Genomic DNA, 20,979 nt, shown 5'->3' with positions numbered 1-20,979 from the left:
CTCCCATTGCGGAGCACAGGCTCCGGACACGCAGGCTCAGCGGCCATGGCTCACGGGCCCAGCTGCTCCGCGGCATGTGGGATCCTCCCGGACCGGGGCACGAACCCGTGTCCCCTGCATAGGCAGGCGGACTCTCAACCACTGCGCCACCAGGGAAGTCCGTGAGTGCATTTTTGTATGCATTGACTTGGATGTATTTAGGATGTCTGCGTTGGAGTGGAAATCAAAGCTGTAGATTTATGAATTATCCTAAACAGAATTAGTAATTGAAGCAAAGAAAGTGGCCAAGGATGGGATTAAAGAACAGGTAGCGTGGAAGAGGACTGAACACAGACTTGATTCCTCCTGGTGTCTCCCGCACTTAGTACGGTTGGTTCCCGGTGCAGGACACAAAAACTACAGTCGTGATTTGTGCCGAGTGGTCCTGAACACATCCTTTGAGATTTTCACCGAATCTTTTTAAAAACATCTTTATTGGAGTATAATTGCTTTACAATGGCGTGTTAGTTTCTGCTTTATAACAAAGTGAATCCACTATACATATACATACATCCCCATGTCCCCTCCCTCTTGTGTCTCCCACCCTCCCTATCCCACCCCTCTAGGTGGTCACAAACCACCGAGCTGATCTCCCTGTGCTATGCGGCTGCTTCCCACTAGCTATCTATTTTATGTTTGGTAGTGTATATACGTCCATGCCACTCTCTCACTTCGTCCCAGCTTACCCTTCCCCCTCCCAAGTCCATTCTCTGCGTTCACCAAATCTTTTGATTCTTCCCCCTACACTTACCTTCTTGGAGAGCTAATGAAGTATGTGACCTTTTGTGGGAACCGAAAGCTTTCTAGGGCTTTGACAACAAATTCGCAGCATTTGGGTGGTTGAAAACAACAGAAATGTATTCTCTCACAGTTTGGGAGGACATGAGTCTGAAACCAAGGCATCCGCAGCGTTGGTTCCTTATAGAGGCTCTGAGACAGAAACCGTCCCATGCCTCTCTCCTAAGCTCTGGTGGTGCCGGCAGTCCTTGGCGTTCCTTGGCTTGTGGATGTATCACTCCAACCTCTGTCTCCATCTTCACCTCACCTTCTTCCCTATGTCCTCTCCTCTTCTTCCCCTGTTGCGTGGCTTGTGGGATCTTAGTTCCCCGACCAAGGATCGAACCCGGGCCCTTGGCAGTAAAAGTGCAGAGTCCTAACCACTGGACCACCAGAGAATTCTCCTCTCATCTTCTTATAGGGACATCAGTCATTGGATTTACCCGACCCCCCAATCTAGGATGATTTCATCTTGAGATCCTTAAATAATTACATTTCCAAAATTTCTGTTTTCAGAAAGTTACATTCTGAGGTTCTGGGCAGATGTGAATTTTAGGGGGGACACTGTTCAAACCTCTGCAGGAGCTGTGTGCACTTTGCTCTGGCACAGAAACGGGGAGTGGGCTATATTCTTAGCCCTCACACCAGAAGAGCATGTCCTAATGGGATAGTCCTTCAAAGAGTGGGACTCTTAAGGCTGGTTTTTCAAGGGTTTACTTAACGAAGTTTGGATCAACTACTTGCAGAGGTATGTGAGTAGGAGTTGATTGCTTAACAGAATCCTTGATTTATTTTTCTTTGGAATTTTTCATCAATCTTGAGTCTTCTGTGTCATGGCTGCTGTTTTTTCTGGCCAAATTCTTCATCTCTCAGGCAAGCTCTCCTGGAGGACTCTGTCCCTGAGTTTGTTCTAGTAAACTGAGTATGCTAAAAGCTAGAGATGAAGACCACCTGCTCTCCAGGGGCCTGTCCCCACCACCAGTAGCGGGGACATCCTCATGTCAGGGAGGACAGGATGGTATGTGACAGGGAGCCTGAACCATGAGACATGAGACCTGGATTCTAATCCCAGTTCAGACACTATGAGTTAGCTATGAGACCTTGGATAGATCTTTTCTCATCATTAAAATGAGACACCCATTCCTGCCCCTTTCTCCAGAGCTTTTAATGAGGATCTGGAATAATGACGTACAAGCTCTCAGCAGCTGTGTATAAAAAGTATGAAAATAGGCGTTATTAAAACAGGATTGAGGGGCCTCTCTGGTGGCACAGTGGTTGAGAGTCCGCCTGCCGATGCAGGGGACACGGGTTCGTGCCCCGGTCCGGGAAGATCCCACATGCCACGGAGCGGCTGGGCCCGTGAGACATGGCTGCTGAGCCTGCACGTCCGGAGCCTGTGCTCCGCAACGGGAGAGGCCACAACGGTGAGAGGCCCGCGTACCGCAAAAAAAAAAAAAAAAGTAGCATTGGCATGGTCTCACATTCATCCTCTTTCAGTACCTATTTCTCTCCCACACGGAACTGAGTTAACATAGAATTTGTTCATTTCCTCCTTAAGGGCAAGGTATTTTTTTTCTCCATTCATTTTATCAAGTATGAGCAAATGGTTGACTTCTTGTTACTTTCTGGTGGTAGGCACCAGGGTAAGCAAAGAGTGAGCACTTAGAGCTCTGGAAGTAACGACGGTGACGGGAGGTGCAGAACGCAGCAGAACACGGAGGGTACTGTTTGCTCCCAAGAAGGCCAGCATCACCTCCCCTCCACCCCCAGGGAAGTGACATCTAAGTGGAATCCTTTGAAGAATGAATAAGAGTTAAGCCAGGTGAAAGGAAAGAACACTCCCAGCAGAGGGAAAAAGTGTACTAGACCTAGAAGTGGGAAGGGAACCATGTATGGTCAAGCCAGGACAATGGCTGATGGATCGTAGACTGGGAGGGAAAACCAGGTGAGAGCCGGGCTGGAGAGGTGGGCGGTGATGGCAAGGTCATGCGGGGTCTTCTAGGCCGCGGTCACATCCTGTCCAGAGAGCAAAGAGAAATCAGAGAAAGGTGATTTAAGCAGGAGAGTGACATTACTAAATTGTGTATTTTTATTTTTTTGTTTTTTGCGGTATGCGGGCCTCTCACTGCTGAGGCCTCTCCCATTGCGGAGCACAGGCTCCGGACCCGCAGGCTCAGCGGCCATGGCTCACGGGCCCAGCCTCTCCGCGGCATGCGGGATCTTCCCGGACCGGGGCACGAACCCGTGTCCCCTACATCGGCAGGCGGACTCTCAATGACTGCGCCACCAGGGAAGCCCTAAATTGTGTATTTTAAAAGTTGACCCAGGTGCAGTGTGGCGGCCAGGAGGACCTTTTCGGTCATCCAGTGATGGGAGTTAGGATCAAAGTGATGATAGGATAGATTCAATAGGACCTTGGGGAAAGACAGTGTGAGGGAAGGTGGGATGACTTCCAGGTCACCCTGGCTTGGGCAACTAAACAGCATCTTGTACTGAAATCTGGAACCAAGGAAGACAGGCCGTTGGAGGGAGTGTTTCATTTCGGACATGTTGAGTGTGAGATCGCTGTGGAATATTGCCAAATAGAAATATCCAAGAGACAAAGTAAATACTGACTTAAAAGTTCTTGGACCTTGTGTTCGCAGCTATCCTAAGGTTACGTCCATTAAAGATTCTCCTTGTTCCTCTTTATCTCAGTGGTTTCAAAGAGTCATTCATCTTTATCCGTTTCAATGTGACCTTAGACTGGAAGCCCCGCCTGTCTGCATCTTTGTTTCCTCATCCAGATGAAAAGCCAGACTAGGTGAGCTTCATGAGCTCTTTTGGTTTAAACATCCATCAGACTTTGCAATTCTTTCTTTTCAAAGGGATTGGAGGTTGGAATTGGGGAAGTTTCTAGTCTTTGTTGGTTAGAATTCAGTTTGAACTCTCCTGGTTGCATACTCTTATGCTAAGAAAAAGGCCTATTCAGATGTATATTGTGAGCCCTCAACAACATTACCCTCAGAGGTGCAAAAGGAGAAAAGCATGTAGCCAGATCTGGCGCCAAGGGAAAGGGATTGACCCAGCCTCTCAGGAGGGTCAGATTAGGCCCAGACAAAAGCCCTGGCCTTCTGATCTCTTTCTGCTCGCTGGGGCCTGGCTCACTCTGGGTGGTCAAGAGCCTCTTTTGTTAGGGGACCTTAACCCCCTCCCTGACTCCAGTTCATCCCAATGGGCCTAGGGCGGCAAACTTTCTCTTCTTTTTTCAGCCTTCCCGTCCTATTAAGTCAGAGCAGGCTGCGCAGTGACTCCAGAAGGTGAAGCCCACCTGAGCGGTGCTGGTGCCTCTCCTTCCACTGGGGAGTCGTACAAAAGGCTTGTGCTGTGGAAAACCTGTCTCTAGCTGCTGTAATTTTCTCAAGACCACATTAGCAACAAAAAACAGCGTACAGATGCAAAAAGCTTATGCAGCTCACTACCCTCTTCCATCAAAGGAGAGTGTGTGCCATTTCGGGGAGTCTGCAGCCTCGGGGTGAAATGCAGGCGTCCGTGAGGGCTGCTTTCCCACCGGTGTGATCCTGACCGGGGCCGGCTGCCTCTGCTGTGCCTGTGCGGTTCTGTCACTCGTGGGTGGCCCTGAGCCAAGCAAGGGATGTCAGGCTGGGTCTGCTTTGACCCTCCAGTTTCACTCACAAAACAAGTCCAGGATTATCGCCGTCATTTGCATTTTCTCTCCCGGAGTGTTTCATTCATTTATTCAACAGATACTATGTAACAGGTACTATACTGAGCACTTTGAAAGCAAAACTTTACTAACACTTTACTCAAGCAGCTAATAATAGAATAGGAAAGACAAGTAGGAAGATAACAGTGGTTCTCAGACTTAGGCATGCATCGGAATCACCTGGAGGGCAGAATTTCTGGTTGAGTAGGTCTGGGGTGAGCCGAGAATTTGCATTTCCCCCCGGCCCCCAGCCGCTGCTGACTCTGCTGGTCCAGGGAGCACGTGTGGGTGCTGCAGTGCTGATGGGAAGCTATGGCTTGGGAACCTGGGGGAGGGAGTGAATAGCTCCACCTGGGTTGTTTACCTTTCTTCCTGTTATTTTACCTGCTGTATTGCTTGGGTCAGATTTATCAACACCTCAGTTTGCAAGGCCATTAAAGCTCTCTCAAGTTCCCGCTGGGCCCTCCAGGAGCTCAGGGTACCTTGGCCACTGAAGTTGGTCAAGAGAGCCTATTTCGTTCCCTCCCAGGTGTTGCCTTGTTCCTTCTTTCTTCCCCACCCCGCTCTGGCTACTCATTGCCCACCTGCCCGTCCTCTCTCAGCTGGGTTTCCAGGACCTACAGGACAGACTTCGAGATTTTGAAGAGGAGCTTACTTTAAAAACCGGTCCCTGGGTGAGAGCAGCTTTAGGAGCTGTTTTCAAGCTGTTTTCTCCGGAACCCTGGTGTACTTTTTTTTTTTTTTTTTTTTTTTTTTTTTTTTTTTTTTTTGCGGTACGCGGGCCTCTCACTGCTGTGGCCTCTCCTGTTGTGGAGCACAGGCTCCGGACGCGCAGGCTCAGCGGCCATGGCTCACGGGCCCAGCCGCTCCGCGGCATGTGGGATCTTCCTGGACCGGGGCACGAACCCGCGTCCCCTGCATCGGCAGGCAGACTCTCAACCACTGCGCCACCAGGGAAGCCCCAACCCTGGTGTACTTTTTGGGGACTCAACAGGGGTGGAGGTCCTCCAGCCATCCCCACGACCACCAGCAAGTCAACACAAACCGCTGCACTTTTAGTAAACAGGAGTTTCTGGGAAACACGTTTGAAGAAAAGTTCCATCGCTTTTATTTTTCACTTTGAAGATTCTTGCTCAAAAACACTTGCTCTTGTTTGAGCCTGCCTTTGCTCCATTTTTTTTTTTTTTTTTGGTGGATATGACAAATACTGCAAGGATTGAGAAATCTTAGATCTAGTTCCTATGGATATTCCCTCAGTTCCTTTAACAAAGAAAACAGTGGTGTATCTTTAAACAACTTGTAGAATTTTCTGTCGGCGACTATTCAGTACAACAAGCATTACTGCAGGCTAAATGCCAGGGCCAGAGCAGGCCCAGGGGTGCAGACTTGAGTAAGACCTGGCTCCTGCCCGCAGAATGTGTGGTCGGTAACCCCTCCCTGCCGTCCCCTCCCAGTTCTCAGCAACACAGAGCATCACCACTGACATATTTTGAGCGCATCCTCCTCCGGACCGTAACTCCAGATTCCATCCTGAGAGGAGATGGAAGAAGGGATTTATCCCGTGTGCGTTTCCCCTCGTCTCTTTTAGACCTCTGCTTCACTACCTGACTATATACTATTACTCTGCAGGTTTGGGTTTGGAGGATTTGGAAGCAGGCCCCCCATTCAGCTGGGCTAGGTTTTATGCAAATATCAATCAGTGAGTTGTCTCCAAGCATCTGTATAGGCCCAGTGTGAAGTCATGCTTTCGGATAAAATGTGGAAATGTATGGAAATCATAAATTCCATCAGGCTTAGATTGAAACCCAGACTCTATCTCTTTAGGATCAGATATCTTAAAAGACACACATTTTAAAACCTTTCTAAAGGAAGCCCCAGGGTGGCCTGCAGCCAGCCTCACCTTTAGCCAGTCAGGCTGCAGGCCAAGCACAGCCCCTCTGATGCTGTTGATAGTCTTCTGCTGTCACAGTGGGGCTGGACAAGCGTGGGCTAAGAAATTAGTGTGTGCTAGGTCTTGAGACTCTTGCTTTAAAAAAAAAAAAAAAAAAAAGACTCAGTGTCTTAAAATAGCATGGTAGCTGAAATAACAATAACAGCAACAGTAATAGCTTGCCATTCCTGAGAATGGTTGTTTGTTTAAAATGAAATCTGAGGCATTGGTTCTGGCGGTAGTTGGTTTCCACGAGCTGGGCTCTCCCAAGAGTTGTTGCTCTAATGGACATGATGTGGTCTCATCACGACAGGAAACACTGGGGTCTGTGAAGCGTTCTCTTAACCCCTCTGTAAGGAATTTCCTTACAGAAACTGCAGACACCTACACACCCTAGAACTGGAAGTAGGTGGTGTAGACCTGATCATTTTAAAGAGGGCTATGATACTAGTATTTCCCTCTCCAGATAATTACTATTAGTCTGCTCTCCTGGCCTAGGCTTCCCAGCCTAGATACACAGGCCATCTGTGTTCCCATCACCGTGTCTTGAGGAGGTCGTTTCAACTGCCTTGTTGAGAGAGGGAGTCGGGGCGGCCACATGTATAACCCCACCTTGTGGGCATCCCCGGCCGCCCCCTGACGCGTCCTCATCGGTCAGCTCTGGACCGTCTCTCAGCCTGTTGGAAGCTCTTGCACGCGGGCTGGCGACAGGAGCCGTGCGCACACCTTGCCCGCTGGCGCAGGCGTGCACACGGCCTCAGCTGCCTTCCGCTGGTTCTGTAGAGCAGTCCCCACGTCACAGTCATCAAAGCGGTTTTGTGTGTCTAACCCCCTCCCCACACTGAAACCCCTGCCCGGGGTCAGAATTGGAGGAGATGGGGGAGACCTAGAATGCAGGCCCGTGCTGAGTTCATTTATATATTTATTTTTTTTGCGGTACGCGGGCCTGTCCCACTGCGGAGCACAGGCTCCGGACGCGCAGGCTCAGCGGCCATGGCTCACGGGCCCAGCCGCTCCGCGGCATGTGGGATCTTCCCGGACCGGGGCACGAACCCGCGTCCCCTGCACCGGCAGGCGGACTCTCAACCACTGCGCCACCAGGGAAGCCCCCTGTGCTGACTTTAGATGGTGGGAGGGAGTGAAGGGACTCTCTTGACCTTGGGCCACGTGCATTGTACACTTTTGGGACGTCCTGAATGGCACAGGCACTGATGGCTTTACTGGGTCACCTTTTCCTGACTTCCTCGGTGGCCCTGGGGAGCATGCCGGGCCTACTTGATGTCAGACTTTGACAGGTGATAAAAGCACGTATTGAGATGGCTGCTTCACAGGTTCCAGATTCAGAACTATTGACTGAGGTTATTTTTGCCTTTGCCGAGACGCTCCCTTGTGTGTTTGCTGTTACTTTAATGGGTTGCTTCTTGATCCATTCTGAGGCCCGGCACTTACCCTTCAACCTGGCAAACTGCAGCTTGACCCGAGTGGAATCGGAGGTCCACGAGGACCATTTAGACCAGTCAGTTGGCAACATGACTCATCTTTTTTCCCCTAGAAAATAAAATCCGCGTAAACAGCAATTGTGAACGTCCTTATTTGGATCTTTGTGGAGCTTAACTTTGATCAGCATACCCCAGGCTCTGCACTTCCATTCTCTGAACTTTTAACACCTTAAATGCCCTATAGGCACAGTGTCTGGCCTTGTGCTTCTAAACAGAAAATGCTTCATGATCCTGATACTTGTCAATAGTAATTATGCTGATTCACAGGAAAGTCCTCCAGTCCTTCTGGTCTGTCGCCGTCCTGCCACTGTTCTCCCAAAGGCTCTGCAGTGAGTCTTCATGGGAGATCGCCTACCAGTTCTCTTTCTTCCTTCTTTTCCTCGGAGAACCCCACTTGCTGTTTGGTGCAGGAAGTCCCCACTGTTCGTGGGTTCCCCCGAGCTACAGTTGGAAAGACATCAGAGTGTCCAGGGTGGAGCCCGGGCCTGAGATCTCAGCAGGCCAGACAGGAAGCAGATTTCTTGCTTTTTTTTTTTTTTTTTTTTTTTTGTCCATTTTGTATTTACCATTCTCCTGCTCAGTGTCTTGGGGGACCGAAGCCAACAGGTTATTGAAAGAATGAGAGCGACTTGACTTCTGACGTTGATTGGGGCTCGGGGCTACACTGGGTGTTTTGTTTCTGATTTGAAGCCAGCTGTTTGGTACCCACTAACTCTTCCCTTATTCTTTTCTTGCAGATGAGCTCACAGTGCCTGCACTTTACCCCAGTAGCCCTGAGGTGTGGGCCCCGTACCCTCTGTACCCAGCGGAGCTAGCGCCTGCCCTGCCTCCTGCTTTCACCTACCCCGCCTCACTGCATGCCCAGGTAATTCATACCCATCGGCCACGACTGCACTCCACCAGCAGCCCTTTCGAACCTGGTTCCCCAGGGCACACACCATACCACTAACCCCTATCCAGCTAACAGATCCGCCTTCAGGAGATTACTGATCCCCTCTGAATCAAGCTGACACTCCTCCAGGACTTCCGAGGACCGTCTGACAGCAGTCATATCACCCACTGCCTGATGTTTGCCCCAAACAACACCTCTCTCTTCCTTAATGATCTCACCCTCATATCACACACGAGAGACTGGGCCCAGGTTGCCTCCCCAGCCAGCTAGAGGGTGTCACGAGAGCAGAGATGTGTGTGCCTTGCCGTGGGGGGAAGGGCTGCAGAGGAAGGCGTGCGCTTGTTACAAGAGCTACCTGTCTGCGTGTGCTCCTGTGTGCTCAGATCTCTTCTCTTGTGTTCTGGGAGCTCTAGGGACGAAGGAGCAAGCTGGGAGCTTCCAGGAGGAAGGTTATGTGCTATCATACACATGTTAAAGAAGGGATTAAGGGTTCCTTTTTTCCATTTTTAAGAGACCCTGTAGAAAAGGAGGTACAATATAGTGTCTTAAATGTAATTATAGGTCAAGGTAGAGGTATCTCTTCTGACCAGCTTTCTTTCTTAGTTAAAAATAGCCTGAGCTTTATAATCAAACTCTGCTGTTTCTTCACAAAGATTACTGTCTACGTACCAACCCTTTCTCTTCCCTTGGAAACGATGTTTCTCTTAGCTTTGCTTTTAGTACAAGTAGTAGTCATCAAGGTTAGGATTCAGCGTGATGATCAATAATAACAAATAAGATAGAAAGAATATAGCTTTCCTTTGTCTTACTGCATGTGTAACTCCTCTAAAAGCAGGAAAGCCTGTTTTTAAAAAAATTACCAGCCTGAACAGGTGGGGTTTTTGTTTGTTTTGCTTAGTGTTTGTGTACCAGGCTGGATGACATGAACAGCCTCCCAGAAAACCCTTCTGAGTTAAAAGTCTTAGGTTGTACACAACTTACTGTGTTGTGAAAGACACCTACAAGAGGCCCCAACGAGGGTCTCCCAGGCAGGCCATGGGGTCGGGAGTGTTCTTAGCTGGACCTCCTTCCATTCTCTCTCAGCTGAGTTGTTGATGCTTCGTATGTGCATGGACGACCCAGCTTCCCAGGGACCGTGCAGGCAAACTACAAAGAGGAGGCCTTGGTGCCTGGGCCTCGGAAGTGGTCACCCTTTGTGTTGGAAGAAGGGGGTAGAAAGTAGTACAAGTAGTGAGGGAAACGGTGGTGGTGGTGAGAGTATTTGACACCGAAAACAAAGTAACGGGGGTTCTTCCGAGACTGACGACCCAGTTTCTGGATTCGCTGTGCTTTCTGCTTTTCCTTCCCTGTTGCTTTTTCCACCTCTGTCTGCGTCAGTGCTTGGTCACCCGTGCAACGGCAGGTAGCAGGGGACGGCAAAGGGAAAGGAAACGGGCTGATACCTTCTGCTGAGTTACCAGAATGCTCGTAGTGACCTTAGATTATTTTTTAGATTTCCGTGGAGCAACTCAAAAAGTCCCCTCTGTTTGTGGCCCACCCCTGCCATCTGGGGATATGTGATCCACCTCTTCCTCTTCCTGGACTGCCTAGATACAGATCAATTGACAACTGAGGCACATGTTAATAATACCATGAAATGGTGCCAAGTTTGCCTAGTCTTCTAAATATCCATGGCTTTGGTTAATCAGCACCAAAGCCTTTCACCACTGTCCCAGAAAAGCAGGAGTTGACAGTGGCCAAAAAGGACTGCGAAGGGTGGCTTTGGGCCGTGAAGTCTGGGTAATTTGCCCTTGCTTCATTCACATAACGGATGAAATCAAAAGTCATGCTGGGGATACGGTGGGAGAAGCAGGTAAAAAGTCTTAAGAGATCAGAAAGCCCAGGCCATTGTGAGAAAGGATGAGGAGAGACAGTGCCAAGATTACATGGACTCAACCATTAATGCTTTACTGGGATGTGTCGCCCATGGTGGCACCTTCCCCGTGAGCTCTTCCTTGACCTTGAGGCTTTCCCAGCCAGGAATCCACCTGGTACTGCCACATCAGTCCTACAGGTGGTGGGACTCTCTTCTGATACCAGTGAGATCCTTGTGCTCAACCCCACTTCTTGTTTGGGGTCATTCCCAGTGCAAGCTTGGGTACCGTATCCTAAAGACTGATGAACAGCTATGGTCATTTAAATGTCTTTGTCCAGTGTGAGAATCTTAGAATGAACTGGGAGAGGCTTGACCGATCAGCTGGTCTGACCCATTTTACAGATGAGGAAGCAGACCGGAGAAGAGGAGAGAGCTGTCCAGAGTCGCGAGTGGCTCTGCCGTGACCAGAGCCAGGTCACCTGACTCCCAGCTCTTTCCACACCTCACTGCTGGCTCACCAAAGACTTAATTCTTTGATGGAATTTTGGAAAGGCCTTGCTCCAGTGACTCCTTGGATCTTTCTTCTCTAACTAGATGAGAAGCCTGTAAGAAGAGACTTGGAGACAGAGACGAGGGAATCAGAACTTAACCTTCACCCAAAGGGCCTGAGAGCATTTTTATTAACTGGAGGTAGCGCAGAGGGGAGACCAAAATGGAGCGTCCTTTTAGTGGCTCATTCCATTTTTGTTCTGGAAATCGTATGATGTCTTTGGAGATCAGCTTTTAAATAATTTTGCTTTTCTTAGTGATGTTGTGCCCTGTTTTGAGACGTGGATTTTTTTTTTCTTCTAGTGTTTCTCTCCTGAGGCAAAGCCCAACACACCTGTCTTTTGTCCACTTCTCCAGCAAATTAGATTTGTCTCTGGGAATGTGTTTGTAACATATCAACCTACTGCAGACCAGCAGAGGGAGCTCCCATGTTGAATATGCTTGTTAGCTATTTCTTCCCCCTTTTGCAAAAACTATTTCTTGGTAACATTTGAGATTTCAATAAAAATTTTAATTAGAGAAAAAACGATCTCAAGTAGACTGCAGCGTTTTGTTTTCATGCTGATGCGATTTTGGAGCTAAGATGTTATCTCAGATTTTGGGAGAGCTGGGCCCATGACACTCAGTGTACCTTATATGCGAGAAGGACTCAGCATCCCAGGGAGACTTGGTCCAGAGCCGAGGCCTCACTGCTGCTCATATATCTTCTTGGGCTCCTGAACCCTCAAGAGCTGCGTATTGGAAGATTCTCATTCTAGCATCCATGTGTCACATCTGCCAGGAGATCTCGCTTCAACAAGGGTGGAAGTGTTTTCAGTCTGTCTGATCCAGAAGGAGGCCCCAGGAGAGACAGAGATTGTCATCGAAAAGGAGTTGCATCGTATTTCTACTTCTGCCCAGCCTCCATCTGTGGTCGTGTGCCTCCATCTCTAAATTGAAGATGCTTAGGTGACATCAGATCCCATTTTTTAAAGAATTATTGGATAACGTAATCGGCCTGTAAGCTTCATTACTGCCTTTTTACTTGTAGGGATGAAAGAACATCTATTTCTAAGAGCATCCGATTCCTAAGAAGGTGGTTAACATTGTAAGAAACGATCATCCTGCTTACTTTCACCGTCATGGGTATTCGAAGTTGATTAAATATATTATGTGAGTCACTGTGAACAGCAGAGGAAGGTTTCATTCACGACTTTTAGGAAAGTTATGCTCCGAAGAGAACGTCCAGACAGTTCTCACCTCATAGTCACACATCTCAGCTTTTTAAGTCTGGGTTCATTTCTGCTTTTAGTCCTGCTGCTGCTGGGGCTGAGAGGAAGCCAGTAAAATGCACTGTCCTCACGACACTCTAGGAACAATACTATTTCCCTTGACCAGCATCATACTGTTGGGCCTGAAACTTTTGCAGGTAAGTGGGACCGAGAGAGCAAGTCCTGACTGCCTGTTCCTTCCTCAGAGGCCTCAGTGGCCCTGAGGAACAGCAGACCTTCTCCCAGGGCTGCTGTGCAGCTTGTGACTGGCACGCATCACCTGCACGTAAACAAAAGGTTTTAAAATCATACCACGGACTTCCCGGGGCAAGACATGCCCCTAGGGAGGTCCCTTGTGACACGCTGGAAAAAATTTAAAGGCTAAACCTAAAACAAATACCAGAATGAACCATGGGAGAAGACACAGGCAGATAGGGAAGCGAGATCGTGGAGGAGAGAGAAGCCTAGGGTGGTGTATGGGTGGCCTGAGTGCGGGGCCCCCGGCCGGGCGTTCACTGTGCAGCGTCTAAGAACTGCGTTTGTGAACTTGTCTTTAAAGCATCTCTCATTAGGCATCTCCTCTGTCCCTGCGTCCCATAGCGAATACTGAGATGAAAAAGAAGAAGGAGGTCCCAGCCGGCCTCAGTCTGATTTAAGTACGGAGCCGGTGAGAGGTGGCGTCTCGAGGGCGCAGGGAACAGGGCGGGCGTGAGTGCGGACTCGGGGGAGCACAGCCCCGGCGGCAGGCGGCCGTGCTTCCCACCCAGGCGCGTGTGGGAAGGACTTTGATTTCTCAGCTTCTCCCTCCTGTTCAGAAGGCAGTAGCCAGAGCTGCAGGGGTGGGCCTGTGAACAGAGCCCGCGGGAGGCAGCTCGAGCCCCTCACCAGACGGCCGGCCCGTCGGAGGGCAGGGCGGGGGCAGGAGTTGCGCGCCCTGCTTGTGCGCCTCCCGCGCGGCATCCACGCTCAACCCGGCCGTCCTCGTTCTGGAGGCCCGGCCTTCCCAAACGGGTATCGTCTGCCTGCAGCCCGGGGCTTGCGACCGGCACAGAGACCACAGCTTCGAAGGACCGCGGCGCTGACTTTGAGGCTGTTCAGCTCCAAGGCTTTGAATTGTTTTCAGCCATAAATGAAACTATTAATCCTCTGACATTTACTTTTCTCTCTAAACCTGCAGCTCCGTGAAGGTCAGCGGGTGGGGAGAAACCGCTGCTTGGTGTTCCGTCTCCTGCGTGCACCAGCCTTGTCTAGTTCCCTGTTTTGTTTGGCTTTCTGGTCACCTAGGAGCATCTGGCCTAACTCCCATAGGAGCCTGAAGGCAGGCGGGGCGGGCACGGTGCTCCCAGCGTCAGCCTCCAGCGAGCACAGGGCCCCCCCTTTCTTCTCCCAGCCCCTCTCCTCCCCCCCAGGGGGGCCTCTTTCTCTGCCTGCCCCTCGAGGCCTGGCCTCTGCTGGGGCTACCCGGTCAGACACAGGCGCTGCCATTTACGCGATCTCCACTGAACAAGCTCCTCAACCTAAAGTGGGGCCAATCGACCCTCGTGTTAAAGCACTTCACAGGGTGCCTGGCGCACAGTAAGGGCTTAGAAAACGTTAGCCTTTTAAGGAGCATTTGAACCTTCAAGGAGAAGAAAGCCGAGGACTGGCTACCCACGAAGCTGTGCTAGTTCAAACACTAAGGACATCTAGCATGTCTTGACACTCATGGGGCCGCAGGGTCCTCAGGGCTGCAGCCAAATGAAAGGCCAGAGGCTGGAAGGAGTGAATGAGGAATAGGTGAGCGAGAGGAGGCATCGAGCCACTGACATCACCGAGCGGCGGCACCTGCCCTGCGTCCAGCAGTGTGTGGTCTCTGCAGCTTGTGCCAGCACTGGGAGAACTCGGCCCCCGGAGGAAGCCCCTACAGCCAGGCCCGGACACGCCTGTCGGAAGAAAACCTGTCCCTGACAGGAAATAGATCAAGAGTGGGAAACAGCTGGATTCCCAGAGAGACCGAGCGGTTCGTGTGTTGCTTCACTCAGAGCTGTTGCCCCTGAACTCTCCAGCTGCTGGTCACCCGGCCTGTTCGTCCCTGGGCTTTCTAGCTCATTCTTCCTACCGTCCTTCCTCTAGGGTTCTGCCCAGCCTCATTTCCAGGCGATGGGGTTACGTTTTGTGCCTCGGGGGGAGATTATTCTCGTCATAGTCCTGTGGCTGAACCAACCCCCACGGGGGCCAACTCCTGGCCAAGCAAATTCTGTCCCTTTTTACCCTCTCCGTCCCGTCCATCCCTCCCCTCCCCTCCTCTGCTGTCTGGTATTTGAAGAACTAAGGATCCTCTTAGTAAAGCAGCGACACAAACCTTGACCCCGTCCTCACTGGCCTCTCAGAAGCAGTCCAGAACCATTCTTCCAGAGTTGTTGGGTCAGGTTGTTCCTTTGGCCAGAGCTGCTTCTATGCCACTGAGGCCCAGCCTTCCCCATACTGGGCGGCTTTCCTGCCTGGGGGGCGGCAGCAGGATTGCCTTCATTTGGTGAGCTGTGTTTTCCAGGTTTCTTAAGTGTGTGCCGTTTGCTCCTCTGTGAAGCTACGCTCCCTAGATGCTCTGCGTGTGTTCTCCCCGACCTCATGAGCAGGGGGAGCCCGTCCCCGAGTCTCAGCGAGTCTCCCCTGTAAGTGCTGTTTGTGAGCCTGCCTCCGCTTTGGGATTCTTAACTGCTGAGCGGTCCACCCATACAACGGGGTGTGCCGAGGGCCTGGCATGTAATTGGGCCCTCAGTGTTTAAAATCCAGCAGGTCGAATTTTAATGACAATTTCCATCCGTTCTGCTAACTTTGGGATTTTAGGCAAGTTTGTTTGTTTGTTTGTAACCTCCCTTGAGCCTCAGTTTCCTCATCTATAAGTAGGAAGAATGAACACTTGTTCTCTGGGGTTCTTTTGAGAGAAAGACTAAAGCGCTTGGCATAGAGTAGTCATTACTGTTAAAATAGCTCTTTCATTTTTTTTTCTTTTCTTTTTCTTTTTTTTGGGGGTGGAGGTCAGAACTTCAGGCGTGGCCCAGAGGCTCCTGAGCACCTTTGTAGCTTAAGAAGCAGTTAGGCTGCAGGGACTCAGCACTGGTGCCCCGCCAGCAGAAACCTAAGCGTCCAGGCTTTATTGGCTTTATTTAGTCTTTGGTAAAGAAGAGAAGCAGCTGGCGCCGGGCCAGGAGGGCAGCCTGTCGCTGTGGTGTGAGCTGAGGGGAGGCTCAGGTGGGGTCAGCTGGCCGTCCACCCAGGGTGCCTGGCCTCCTTTGGTGGGCGTAGTCACCCAGATACCATCTGAAAGCACGTGAATTCTAACTGCTTCGGAAACAAAACCAAGGCCACGAAGAAACTTGGGAAACGTAAAATGTAGCCTCCATAAAAAGAAAGTGAACTCCGTGAAGAAAACCAGTTGTGACAGGGGTGAAAAGGAAAATCAGCTCCAAATGGGATCATGTTTTATTCAAGATGTGTGCTGCCAGTGGGCAAGGCCAGAACTCGGTGACAGGATGGCAAAGTGGGACAACCCAGCTTCAAGACTCATCCACTCGGCCACGAAGGGCTTCTCGCTTCGCCGAGCTCGGCTCCTGGGGCTCGCTAATGGCCCTTGATAGCAAACATTGTTAAAAATTAACAGTCTGACAAAATTAAATATGGATGACAAGCAACCGCTGTGGACTTCATCTGACACAGGGTGTTACATGCTTGGGTGCCCTCGACCCGAATGGCGTCTTGAGTGAATTTCTGGGATGTCTGAGCACATTTCACCTGCCTGCTTGGAAGCAAGAGCCTGGTTTGTGCTTGGGGCAGATGGGGAGAGAGTCTAAAAGCCCAAGAGAGGAAATTAACCCTGAAGGCTTATGTTTCATTAAGCCCAGCCTTGATTGGTCTTAGCAGGAGGTACTCACAGGCCCAGGGCCTTGCTTTTGAGGTCTAGACCTTGTCGCTGCCTGGGCTCAGACCTCAGCACCGTCCCACCATTCAGACTGGGAGATCCGGCAGGGTCACGGGGTTGGGCTGGGACGTGGCCTTCTCCCCAGCTCTCCGGGTGGGTCAGATGGCAAACTTAAACCTTTGAACCGGTTCCTGTAAATCTTGACATTTTGTCTAGGTGATGGCAACTTGTTTAATGGCCCTAGGCAAGGAGTATTAGGTTGTCCTCCTTGTCCACTAAGAAAGAGTGTGAGGGGGCACAGGGGACCGGTGGGTGTGGATGTTCCTTTAGAGGGTGATCTTCCCGGGCCTCATTTCATGAAGTAGAGAAATTCCTGGAGAGTGTTCTTCCAGCTTGGGTGAATGCTTTATTAGAAAGGGGGAGGGTTGCTATTTAAAAGAACCCTATAATGAGTCCCATAAAGAGGATCATCTTTTTTGTATTGCAATTACCACTCCAGTCTATTTGGTGAGTTTGGAGTTGCTTGGAGTGTGCTTCTGGCTTGGCAGCCTCTCCTCAGCCTGGCAGCCTGCAATGAAGTTTTCCGTGGGCCCTGACATGCTTTATTTGGTGATGCTGCGTAAGAGCGGATCCTTAGAGCTGGGAGTCACTGGGGCAGAGTTGCTTATAATTAAACTGTGTGAGTGGCTGGCGGCCAATGGCTCAGTGCTGGGAAGGCCCTGGCAGGGCATTCAGGGCTCCTTCTTGGGGACAGTGGTGGAAACCGGCCTAAGAATATCCATGCCTTAAAAAGGAGAGGAAGCTTCGTTCTGACCGTGGTGCTGGGAAATCTGCATTCAGGTACAGCACCTGCATTAGGAGAGGTAAGAATATCTTCACTGCTCCTGATAGATTAGACATCCAGGGTACCAGCTGGTCTGGTGATCTTCCAGCCCTAATCAGTTTTGTTAAAGGCTGGGAACTCGGATGCTGTGTCAGCATGCCTCAGCCTCCTGGATCCACCATATGTCACCACTGGAAGGGGGCCTTCCAGACCAGCGTTTCCGTGTAATTCAGAAGATTACATTATCAGATAAACTTGAGAAACCCAGGATTAAATCAGGTCAAACAGGTTTGTTTAAACTTCTCAGAGCCTTTAATGTGCTCATGTGTATCTAGAATCTGCTGAGACTGTGCATTCTTCTCTCAAATGTACTTGACTGCAGAACGTCTCACTTCTCCTGGACACACTTTTGGAAACCTGTTCACGAGCAGTGTCTCTCAAACTGGAGCATATGTATGCATCGTCATCTCCTGGAGGACTTGTTAAATGCAGGTGCTTGGGCCCTACCCCTGCAGTTTCTGCATTTCTGATATATGTCCCAGGTGATGCTGGTGGTCAGGGGACCACACTCTGCGAACCACTGGTCTAGACTTATCCCTTTATTCCACAGAGAACATTGCTAAACCAAGGGGTATCTGTTAATGGTAGTTGCCGTGAGTTGAGCCAGCCGCCTGGTAAGCACTTCTCATGGCTGTTTCTAAAGGCCCGCGGGATGATGGGAGTCATCACTAGTCGGGGGATAGTACAATGCAGGTGATTACCCTTTCGGTACTTTACACTGTGCTCCCCACAAACCGCTGTACGGGAGCCAGTGCATCAGGCAGGGCTCCCACCCTGGAGCCCAGTCAGGGTTTCCTGTCCTTGGCAACACTACTGGGGACGTGAAGTTGATGTATTTTAATCCTCTAGGCCTTAGTTTCCTCATCTACACATGGAAGACGATGGAAATTAGCTCTATGGGTTCCTTCTCCTCTCTCTAGCGCTCCACTTTATCTTTGCTCTGAGTCATTTCTTTTTCTGGGTGCCCTCCTGTCTGTCCCCAGTCACAGGAGCTGGTACGAGGCTGAGGTGATGGGGACTTCAGTGTTACCCTTGCGGGGCCACTGCATTTGAGAGGAGCGTTCTTGCAGAAGTGTCGTGGTGGCGTCCCAGTGTGGGCCCTGGATAGTGAATCGTGACAGTCATAGCTGTCAGTGTTATGAAGCTCCAGGGGAGGGGTCCCAGCGTCTTCTGTGTTGCTTATTCATTTATGTGTCACCGTTTCTGTGAGGTGCTTCGCAGTCTCTGGCACAGAGTAAAGGTCAGTGTTAGCTTTTGGATCCTAGGAATGATGTTAGAGGCTCTTGCAGGGATTTCGGAGGCCCCTGGAATTGCATACAAGGTTGTGAGCGTGCAGTTGTGTTTGTGTGATCGAGCACACGTGCATTTTTCTGCAGACAGACCATTGCCTTACAAGGATGGTCAGCTGCGTAGACTTCATCCCTGCTGGATTGTCCCTGGAGCTGGAGTCAGGGAATCATGGGTCTCCCCGGTGTTTGTGACACATCTAAGTAGCCCCTACGCAATGGGCAGGAGTGGCCACGAGAGACCTGGGGCCAAAAACCACAGCAGAAGAGCAGCCTGAGTGGGTGTAAGGATGAACCGTGTTTTCCCAGACAGCGGTGATTAGCACAGAACAGCTTGTTCCCCGGGGCTGGCTGCCTGAGCTCGGGTTTTGCCCGGTGAGCTCTGCTGCTCTGTGCTCTGCGGGCCCAGGGACAGTGCTGATGACAAGTGCGGGCTCGGCCACCTGCCTTCTGAGGAAGTGGCCTCACAGAGCCGACACAGGCAGGCGCGGTGGTGTCCAGCCGTGGGGCACAAGAGGGATGGATCTCGGGGCCCGTCTACTGCGTGGCCGCCACACCCTCCCTGAGAATCAGCCAGTGGGCCAACGTCACCTCCGCTCGGCTGAGCGCACCTTACCCTGGAGCCCGGGGCTCAGCATCCGCCCGCCCGACGCCCGCAGCGGGGGAGAGTGCGAGGCCGTGTGTGCGTGCAGAGGCCCCTCAGAGAGGCTGGAGCGGGCGGGAGGGGCGGGAGGGGCTTCACCAGCATCGAAGCCAGGCTCCTGCCAGCCACTCTGCGGCTCTCCCCTCCCCGGGCAGCCCCCGTCCCGTGTCTCCTCCGTGGACCACCAACGCGTCTTGGCCTCCTTGGGCTCAGCGCTCCGACCCCGCACAGCACCAGCCGTCACCACCGCGCTCCCCCAACCCCGGTGCGCACGGACCCGCCCCCTCCAGTGTGTGCTTAGGTTCCAAGTCCCCAGCCCATCCTTTACCACCTGTCTCGGGAAGGCAGCTCCACCTCTGTCTGCCCTTTGCTTAGTGAGCACGTGGATTCAGATGCCCAAAGCCGTGAGCCGTGGGTAGGTATGAGTTTTTTCTTTGAGTCTCTTCCTCCCCTCCCCCCCCCGTACTCTACCCTCCCTCTCCCTTCCCGGCCTCCTGCCTCCACACGTCCCCTTTCTTTCTCTCCCTTTGTCCTGCCTAACCCCCTAAGTTCCCCCCGTGACATGTATTTCGCCTACCTGCATGCGGTGTTTTTGGTCCCCGTCCCCTTAATCGCTATGAGTGTTGAAAGGACTCTGGCTCTGTCTTCACTGAGCTTCAGTACCAGCTGGTGGCCCCCAAGGAATACACCTCTGCCCCCTCGCATCGCGGGGGCCCACTTTGGCTGGTAAACTGATTTCCAGTCGTATCCGATGTGCTGCCCCGGCGGGTCTCTAAGGCCCAGCCGGCCCAGCGGTTTCCCCGAAATGGAGTCCTCGTGTAGGCAGAAGCTGCACACTGGTCCTTTGAAGCCCCCCAAGTAAGTGAGGCCAGACACCTCTACTCCCAGCTGGGACTGAGTGCCCCAGTGTGGCCCCTCACCCTGCCGTGACAGCCAGAGGGAAATAGCCACTCTGTGAAGGAGGCCCATGGGGTCAAAGGGAACTCTGCGCACTTGTGCACGTGGACCAGGGGGAGAAGCCAGGGGTACTACGTGGGCTCCCTCGGGCCCGTTCCTAGACAGCCCAGGTTTTGGAATCAAGTTAGAGCTGGTGGAGCCTGAGCCCTGGATTCTGACCCAGCCCCGAGCCCACTGGGCTCTGTGACCATGGTGGACATCATTCAGAAAACCCAGGCCTCAGCTGATTTCCCCACCTGTACAAGTCAGGTAAGATGAGGCGGAAGTTCTCCATCAATGCCTTAGGCCCCCTGCACCTGTGTGTCAGCCAGATTGCTGCTTCATCTGTTTATGCTTTGGAGATGTGAATACGATGCCATATGAAAAAGGGGTTCTGCTGCAGATTTTATTTCATTAAACTACGGAAGTTGATGTGCCAGGGTAAAATTCCTCCCAGCATCACATTCCACCCTAGAAACGTTCTCACGTGAACCGGTTTGGGCCAGACCCAAATAAAGAGCAGTCTTCCTCCTGCCATGCTTGGGAGTGTGCCACCTCCCTGTGCCGGCAGCCTCCCGCTTCGCTGTAATTTGCTCTCCCGCCACCACGCCCAGCACTGCTTCCTGTGTTGCTCACAGGCTGGTGGGAAGGTTGTCCCTCCTCGGTGTAAACAGACGCAGCGGTAAACGGGCATCTCTCGCCTCTGTCCAAAGGCTTAGGGTCAAAACTGACGGTGCCAATAGATGGACATCTGTCAAAGCCACAGTGCACTCGCCCTTTGGTTTGTTTTTTCACATTCTCATTACAGGACGGGAACATTCTGCTGGTGCACAGAG

At 51.5% G+C, this 20,979-nt stretch overlaps 1 protein-coding gene across 3 annotated transcripts in view; it reads left to right on the top strand.

The window, feature by feature from the left end:
- RBPMS (RNA binding protein, mRNA processing factor) overlaps positions 1 to 20,979 on the top strand; it is a gene marked incomplete at both ends in the record, with an annotated part of 191,409 nt that overhangs the window by 156,438 nt on the left and 13,992 nt on the right. The window contains 2 exons of one of the 3 annotated variants that reach the window (XM_079726771.1): positions 8,689 to 8,816; positions 19,552 to 19,622. In XM_079726771.1, coding sequence (XP_079582897.1) covers positions 8,689 to 8,816; positions 19,552 to 19,622 — 199 coding nt within the window. Of the gene's footprint in view, positions 1 to 8,688; positions 8,817 to 11,100; positions 11,182 to 11,550; positions 11,767 to 19,551; positions 19,623 to 20,979 lie in introns of those variants that run through there. The other 2 variants (XM_079726770.1, XM_079726772.1) reach the window with 2 other exon arrangements.

The sequence above is a fragment of the Hyperoodon ampullatus genome (assembly GCF_949752795.1).
Source record: "Hyperoodon ampullatus genome assembly, chromosome: 20".
In the NCBI taxonomy this organism is placed as follows: domain Eukaryota; kingdom Metazoa; phylum Chordata; class Mammalia; order Artiodactyla; family Ziphiidae; genus Hyperoodon; species Hyperoodon ampullatus.
The sequence above is the reverse complement of the archived record's forward strand: the minus strand, read 5'-3'. Positions and strand labels throughout refer to the sequence as shown.